Raw genomic sequence first — 8,865 nt, 5'->3', positions numbered from 1 at the left:
CCGTTCTCTCTCAGCTAAAACCATCGACGAGAAGCAGAGAAGAGCCTGGAAAAAACAGAAACTACAGTAGGAGTTTGGAGGATCTTATCCCTCTAAAACATGCCATTCAACTTCTGACCACGACCCAGCTGGGAGACAAGATCCAAACTGTCAACGAACACACACATGCAAACTGGGATTTATCCATTTTTTAAGTAACATCGACCCGAACAGGAACCTGTAAACTACAGAACAGGGAAAACTTACGGTAAAGTCTCGCCGTTGTCACAGAAACTAAAGAATAACTGAACTGTTATTTCTCTCAGTTCTGATTATTTTGTGTCTTTATTCCACATCTTAAAAAAACACCCTTTTTACACACCTTGCAGTTATAGGGATAGACTATAAAATGACACATCACACAAAACCTATTCCTTCCTCGTACAGAATACACTAAACACTGGGTCAAGTAGGCTGACTTTAAGACGAGCACCCATCCAGAGCTAACAGCTAAATGAGTCATAGAGTACAAATGTCTTCTCCTGGATGGAAAAAGATAAAGGCACTTTCCAATTAATATGATGCTGATGGGTCATTTACCTCTTCCAGAAACTTGTACCCTGACAAGAGTCTGTTACAAATCCGATCCAAAACCAGCAACTGTAAAACCGGACCTGAAACTCGACACATCACTTGTTCTGGATGCAGATCTGTATTAAACAACAGAATGACAAAAAGCTGAGTTGTGGTCTGCTCTCTTCCTCATTCCTGTTGTCTCGTTCATTTTCAGGTTTCTTCTCTCCCTTCTCCAGAAAATGGGTGTAAATTAGCGAAAAGGTCAAAGGTCATGTGGTTTTATTCATATTATTCCTCTGGATGTTATTTCAGTATTTGTAAAATCTGCCTTGTTTTCTGGATGGAGCAGTGTCTGGCTGTGATGTTTCTCCTCAGTGCTGCTTTGTTAGCACTAGCATTAGCATGGATTAGCTAGCATTAGCATGGATGCTTCTAACAGTCATTGCTAACTGGTAAAGTGTAGGATGCAGTTTGTTTTTGTGTATGGTGACAATGTTCTGTGTAACAGCTTCTGGATGATCTGAACACCCCCACCCACAGTCCCCCTCCTCCTCTCCACTTCCTGTTACTTCCTCTGCGCTCACTCACACCTCCACTTCCGGTTGTCCTCCTTGCGATATGGCGATGTCAAAGCAGGTCTCCATCATGAGGCGCGACTTGCAGAGGTTGACGCAGTATTCCAGCTCACCTGTGACCTGAACCAGAGCCTCCAGGTACTCCTGAGACTCCGGGTCCAGATCCTTATCCACATCAACTAGAGAAAGAGAACAAGAGATTATGATAGCATTGACAGAAAACTACTGATATCCATCCATGAGTACATTGTGAAACCTCTATCTCACATTTTCAATCTCTCATTGAAAAAAGGAATTGTTCTTCTTGAACTAAAACTAGCCAAGATTATTCCTATTTATAAAGATGATGAGGCTCTGGGGAGCATACTATCAAGATATGGCTGCCCTGACAAATACATCATAATATTGAGGCTTCTATATGACGGCATGCCAGTTACAGTGCTCAGCAACAGCAGCTCTGAGTCAGAGCCCTTCACTGTGGAAACAGTGTTCAAACAGGGATGCATCATTGCACCCACCCGGTTTCTCCATCTTTATTGCTGCCATACTCCACCTCATTGGCAAAGAGCTGCCACGGAGGAACCCAATCCTATACAGAAGTGACGGCAGGCTCTTCAACCTTTATAGGTTCAAGGCCAAATGCAAAGTCTGCAACACCACCATCATGGAGCTTTAATATGCAGATGACAACGCCATCGCAGCACACTCTGCAGAAGACCTCCAGGATATTCTAAATGTCTTTGCCAAGGCATACAGAGCCCTGGGTGTAGCATTAAACATCAACAAGACCCAGGTCCTATATTAACCTCCACCCAATCAGACATCTACCCAGCCCACCATAAAAGTCGCCAACAAAATCGGCAGCCTTCTCTCCTTAAAAGCTGACATCGACTTTGAGGTCAACCATCGCTGGAGTTGTGCCAGTGGTGTTTACACCAGACTCAGGAGAACAGTCTTTGAAGATTGAGACCTAAAGGCCCAAACAAAACTCCTGGTCTACAGAGCTGTTGTTCTCCCCACCCTGCTATATGGAGCAGAGTCATGGACCACCTACTGCAGGCACCTGAGAGCCCTGGAACAAAACCACCAAAGATCCCTACGAAAGAGCCTGAGGATCAGCTGGAAGGACAGACACACCAATATCTGGGAACACATTGCATTGAGAAAAAGCGAAAGTGGCGCAAGGAGAGAGAGAAAAAGGCTCAACCACCACCACCAACCACCACCACTTTCCCCTGTCCACACTGCACCAAAGTATGTGGATCACAGATCGGCCGCTACAGCCACCTGAAGACCCACATGTAGACAACCCAACGGAGAGGACAGTCATACTCACTTTGAGTGACCACCGATGATGATGATGAGTAGTGGAGATACATTTGCTACATAGAGTAGTAATCATTATCATAGGAGTACTATATGAATAAGTAGTATTATGAGACTGCTGGAATAGGCTCCAGCATCCCCGCGACCCTGAGAGCAGGATAAGTGGTTCAGATAATAGATGGATGGATGGATTAAACTGGCTACATAGTAATCATGTCATAGCCAGGAGTACATGTAATGTTGTATACATTTAGTGTGTGTTTCTTGGATAAAAACAGGCAAATTTAATGTCATGAGGTACTTTAAATTAAACATAATGAATACTATGTTAATGAAGTATTATGGAGCCATGATATTCATTCCTTTCTGTGAAATGGCCATCACTGTCCTCACTGGTACGCTGCTCTGGCATTTCCTTGTGAGTGAAGCAGAACGAACACTGGTGTGATGGACTGGATATGTCCGGACACTCTGTCCTAACTTTCACAGCAGAGAATCAGTGATGTATGACCTGCCCGGACATGCCAGCCAGCTCAGGATCAGGACCAATGATTAACAATTCTTTATTGATTAGAAGACAAATCCACATCAGCTGGTCGGCACAAACACTACTGTGTCTTTCCCTATGAGTTTTGCCAAGCGAGGGTAGATGGAGCAAAGAGAAAAGGCTCACCGTTCCTTCCTAAAGTGACTGCAGAGATGGACCGGGTGAAAGATGGCAGTAGAATTCCCAAGGCCTAGTTTGTTATTGGATTTTTTTTGGGGGGGGGGGGTTGTTTTCTTGGGCACATTATCCTTCCAAACCCTCCGTTTTCTTTTTCTTCTTGGAAGAAGAGCCGAGCTGTTTGCTGTTGCTAAGGAGGCTCTAGAAATAGCAGCATAATGGATGGAGTTCAGTTTCCAAAAATGAGGTTTGAACTTGCGAGCCTTAAGGCAACTGGCAGCATTCAACTGCGAACAATCTCTCTTGTATGGCCATTTTGTCTCTTTGGGGCCAGAGGGCCGTATAGAGTCTATCTATAAGATGGATAGATTTCGGGGCTTTTCTCCAGCGGGGCCTGCTGCAGCAAATTATAAAACTTCACAATCAGCGACAAAAGCACCGTGGACCACCTCCAGACCCGGGCTGGAGTCTACATTCAAGATGTGTGCGTTTAAAGTGGAAGTGTGTCAGCTGTTTGCTTTGGAATAAACCATAAGGAGGGTTAACCACCGGAGACAGTCTGCTCCATCTGTCTACCTGGTCTGCAGAAGAACGCTAATGCTCAAGGGCATGGCAGGCTACCTCAGAGGATCATGGGATATCAGCACTATGTAGGTCAGTCCGCTAAACTGGATCGAGTTTGGACTTTCTGTGTGGCTGACGCTTAACAGACAAGTTGGCAGCCGTGAGAACTCAACTACCTCACAAACTAGCTCGGGCTGTTTACATGAGTTTACCACAGGTAATAATCTCAGTCACAAACCTTTATTCACCAAGTACGTTCAGATGGACGAGGACTTTGGTTTGGCGTGTTGCTCTCTCAGCACGCAGAAATACACAGCAAGAAATACAAGATGAACAATGGTGGATGAAAAAAAATAGAATGAATAGATGAATAGATGTGCCTAAAAACTGCACATTGTAACCAGATGTAATGTTGAAAGGGTGTATTGTACTGTGTGATAGATAGTCTGTGTTGGGTTGGGTTGGGGGGTCTGGTACAGGTGCTGTATGCCAGCAGTACATGTACAGCTATATAGTACATGTACTGTATATCCATCCATCCATTATCTGAACCGTTTATCCTGCTCTCAGGGTCGCAGGGATGCTGGAGCCTACCCCAGCAGTCATTGGGCGGCAAGCGGGGAGACACTCTGGACAGGCCGCCAGGCCATCACACACACACACACACACACACACACACACACACACACACACACACACACACACACACACACATTCATACCTAGGGACAATTTAGTACGGCGAGTCACCTGACCTACATGTCTTTTGACTGGGGGAGGAAACCGGAGCCCCTGGCGGAAACCCACGCAGACACGGGGAGAACACGCAAAGTCCACGCACAGGATGACCCGGGACGACCCACCAAGGTTGGACCACCCCGGGGCTCGAACCCAGGACCTTCTTGCTGTGAGGTGACTGCGCTAACCACTGCGCCACCGTGCTGCCATGTACTGAATAGCAGTACATTAATAATCATTTTTAATATTTTTCAAGAAATGTGGTCAGCTCACTCCGAAAAAATCCTTCTCTTTCTTTTCAGACTGAGAGAGCGAGACGGCCAGACAGGAAAGAAAGTCCACCCAGAGACAGACGTTAACGTCTGGTAAACGCTGTATAGACACAAAAGAAAAACATCCACATACAAGTATTCCTGCTGAGAGGTTATCATTCCAACATGAACTGACAACTTGTTTGTCGGTGTGAGTTTTTTGGGGGTTTTTTTTTGGGGGGGGGGGGGTTGTTTTTCTGCCTTTTTCTCCGCAATTGTACCCGGCCAATTACCCCACTCTTCCGAGCCGTCCCGGTCTCTGCTGCTCCACCCCCTCTGCCAATCCGGGGAGGGCTACAGACTACCACATGCCTCCTCTGATACATGTGGCGTCGCCAGTCGCTTCTTTTCACCTGACAGAGAGGAGTTTCACCAGGGGGACGTAGAGCGTGGGAGGATTACGCTGCCCCCCCCCCCCAAAACAGGTGCCCCGACCGGCCAGAGGAGGTGTTAGTGCAGCGACCAGGACATATACCCACATCCAGCTTCCCACCCACAGACACGGCCAATTGTGTCTGTAGGGATGCCCGACCAAGCCAGAGGTAACACGGGGATTCGAACCGGTGATCCCCGTGTTGCTAGGCAACGGAATAGACCGCTACACCACCTGGACGCCCCTGTCAGTGTGAGTTTTGAGGTGACAGCGTGATGTTTAACGCTGGGAAAAACTGACTGACATTAAACGAACACCCGCGACCCTGAGAGCAGGATAAGCGGTTTAGATGATGGATGGATGGAGCAAAATGAGGCTGTGCCTTGAAGTTTTGAAAATAAGAAATACACAAGCCAATCTGCTCAAGAACAAATTCGGTACACACAAAAAACTAAAAGTTAAATCCCATCACCAGCAGACAGGAAATGTGTGTTGCTTTCAGTACAGATGAAGATAGAGTGGTTTAATCTGAAGTGCACCGACACAACCACACCTCCCAGCTCAGCACCAACACACAGCCTGCACATGAACTACAGTACAGAAGAGTTAGGGGAACACGTCAGTAAGACATTCAGAAGGTCAGCAGGTGAGTAAGACAGTCAGTCAGACAGACAGACGGTAAGACAGGCGGTCAGTCAGACAGACAGGTACTCACAGTCTCCAGTCCAGCGATGTGGGTTTAGCATCAGCAGGTGTTTGGTCTCCTCCAGCTCCGTCTTCAGGCTCTCGTGTTTGATGCAAAGCTCCCTGACCTGCTGCTGCCGCTTCTCCAACATCCTCAGACGGGTGTTGAAGTACAGAAGACCCTGGATGAGCGACACAGACCCAGCACACAGAGAGAGAGACACAGACAGACAGAGAGAGAGAGAAAGAGAGGGGGGTTCTGAGCGTTCCTTCCAGCTGGGAGAAAGAACAGAAGAACTAGGAAGGAGAAATCCCAGTTTGTGAGATGTGAGGACAAACAGCAAGGACTACTGCTGCGTTTAGACCAGAGGGGATTATGGGTAAATGGAATCAGAGGCCGTTAACCTAGCAGGAATTTAAATCTGTGTCGATTGGCAGGATTAATTAGGGGCCCACGGCAGAGGAAATTAGCATCAGTGGTAATCTGATTTAATCTGCAGGACAAACCTGGCATGAGGGATTAAGGACGGGGGGGGGGTGTTGGATGGATTTAAGGACGGGGGGAGGGTGTTGGATGGATTTAAGGACGGGGGGAGGTGATGGATGGATTTGTTTCTTCTCTTCATGTTACTGAAAGAAACATCTGGAACTATCAGTCATGTTCAGATTTCTCAGAAAGGGCAAAGGCAAAAACATTTGAAAGTATGAAACTATTAAAACTGTCAGCCAGCAGCTACCATCACACACTTTATATACTTAGCACAAAAAGTACGGAAATGTGTGTTGGGTAGATGATTTCTTGGTTGTAACAATGCTTCTTGGCAATAAATCTTATACCGTTGGAAAGCCTGTTTATTCCCCTTTTAAATGGCCCCACATTTGTAAGGAACATGCATTTGTGGGATGAGCAGCAGAGCTGAGTATGTGGGTTGCGCCCATGAAAAATTTGCCAAATCTTCTCTGTCAATGCCCAACAGCTTATTTTGCTGCTGCTATTGACTCTTGTTTTGAGCTTCTGGTACCCCAGGTGCTGACAATCAGCTGCCTGATATAAGATTTATTGCCAAGAAGCATCGTTACAACAAAGACATAATATACCAAACACACATTTCCTTACTTTTTGTGCTAAATTTAGATTATGTGGGTTGCAGAAGAGGAACAGTTCTGATAAAACGTATCAACAGTTCAGATAAAACGCATCAACAGTTCAGATAAAACGCATCAACAGTTCAGATAAAACGCATCAACAGTTCAGATAAAACGCATCAACAGTTCAGATAAAACGCATCAACAGTCCAGATAAAACGTATCAACAGTTCAGATAAAACGCATCAATAGTTCAGATAAAACGCATCAACAGTTCAGATAAAACGCATCAACAGTTCAGATAAAACGCATCAACAGTTCAGATAAAACGCATCAACAGTTCAGATAAAACGCATCAACAGTTCAGATAAAACGCATCAACAGTTCAGATAAAAAGCATCAACAGTCCAGATAAAACGCATCAACAGTTCAGATAAAAAGCATCAACAGTTCAGATAAAACGCATCAACAGTTCAGATAAAACGCATCAACAGTTCAGATAAAACGCATCAACAGTCCAGATAAAACGCATCAACAGTTCAGATAAAACGCATCAACAGTTCAGATAAAACGTATCAACAGTTCAGATAAAACGCATCAACAGTTCAGATAGAACGCATCAACAGTTCAGATAAAACGCATCAACAGTTCAGATAGAACGCATCAACAGTTCAGATAAAACGTATCAACAGTTCAGATAAAACGCATCAACAGTTCAGATAGAACGCATCAACAGTTCAGATAAAACGTATCAACAGTTCAGATAAAACGTATCAACAGTTCAGATAAAACACATCAACAGTTCAGATAGAACGCATCAACAGTTCAAATAAAACGTATCAACAGTTCAGATAAAACGTATCAACAGTTCAGATAAAATGCATCAACAGTTCAGATAAAACGCATCAACAGTTCAGATAAAACGCATCAACAGTTCAGATAAAATGTATCAACAGTTCAGATAAAACGTATCAACAGTTCAGATAAACGTATCAACAGTTCAAATAAACGTATCAACAGTTCAAATAAACGTATCAACAGTTCAGATAAACGTATCAACAGTTCAAATAAAACGCATCAACAGTTCAGATAAAACGCATCAACAGTTCAGATAAAACGCATCAACAGTTAAACACTGACAGTAACAATCCAGCTGTTTAACTGTCATTACACTGTAATCCCTAATCTGACTACATTTTCTGTTCTGCATCTGAATCCAAACAGACTTAAACCACTCACCTTCTCCACGTCATGGAACGGCTGCTGTGAGAGACACACACACACACACACACACACACACACACACAAACACACACACACACAGGAGGAGCAAAGTTATTAACGTTATTCCAATAAACACACACACACAGACTGGAGTGCCACATGACTGAGTCCTGGTAGCAGAGAGGAGGTAAGGATCATCTGCTCATAGAACATGAATGGGGAGTCCATCTGGGTGAGGTGTTGTCTTCTCCTCCCTGGTGACTGTTCAGCGGAGGTGTTTAATGACCCGCTGACACTGGCAAAAGAAGAGGGACCTCAAAAAACCAACCAGCTGACAGGAGCGACCTGCAGACATCGCTCCTACTCACACCAGTAAGGGAGGACAGGAGTTGTTGGTGTAAGCCATGAGGTGGTCTGCAGAGCCAGCTGCAGGTCTGTCTGGTTGGGGAGGGGGTGTGAGCCGGGTGGTGGTCTGCAGGGTCAGCTGCAGGTCTGTCTGGTTGGGGAGGGGGTGTGAGCCGTGTGGTGGTCTGCAGAGCCAGCTTCAGGTCTGTCTGGTTGGGGAGGGGGTGTGAGCCAGGTGGTGGTCTGCAGAGCCAGCTGCAGGTCTGTCTGGTTGGGGAGGGGGTGTGAGCCAAGTGGTGGTCTGCAGAGCCAGCTGCAGGTCTGTCTGGTTGGGGAGGGGGTGTGAGCCAGGTGGTGGTCTGCAGGGTCAGCTGCAGGTCTGTCTGGTTGGGGAGGGGGTGTGAGCCGTATGGTGATCTGC

The 8,865-nt window shown here is 45.8% G+C and overlaps 1 protein-coding gene across 1 annotated transcript in view; it reads right to left on the bottom strand.

Moving 5' to 3' along the window:
* Positions 1-1,139: 1,139 nt before the first annotated feature.
* The window catches only part of LOC130124882 (kinesin-like protein KIF26A), a 96,487-nt gene continuing 88,761 nt past the window's right edge, over positions 1,140-8,865 (bottom strand). Inside the window, exons 22-24 of the mRNA XM_056294230.1 lie at positions 8,115-8,138; positions 5,821-5,971; positions 1,140-1,309 (exon numbers count right to left, since the gene is read on the bottom strand). Of these exons, the coding sequence (XP_056150205.1) occupies positions 1,140-1,309; positions 5,821-5,971; positions 8,115-8,138 (345 nt within the window). The remainder of the gene's footprint in view (positions 1,310-5,820; positions 5,972-8,114; positions 8,139-8,865) is intronic.

This window comes from Lampris incognitus, chromosome 15 (assembly GCF_029633865.1).
Source record: "Lampris incognitus isolate fLamInc1 chromosome 15, fLamInc1.hap2, whole genome shotgun sequence".
Lineage (NCBI taxonomy): Eukaryota > Metazoa > Chordata > Actinopteri > Lampriformes > Lampridae > Lampris > Lampris incognitus.
The sequence above is the reverse complement of the archived record's forward strand: the minus strand, read 5'-3'. Positions and strand labels throughout refer to the sequence as shown.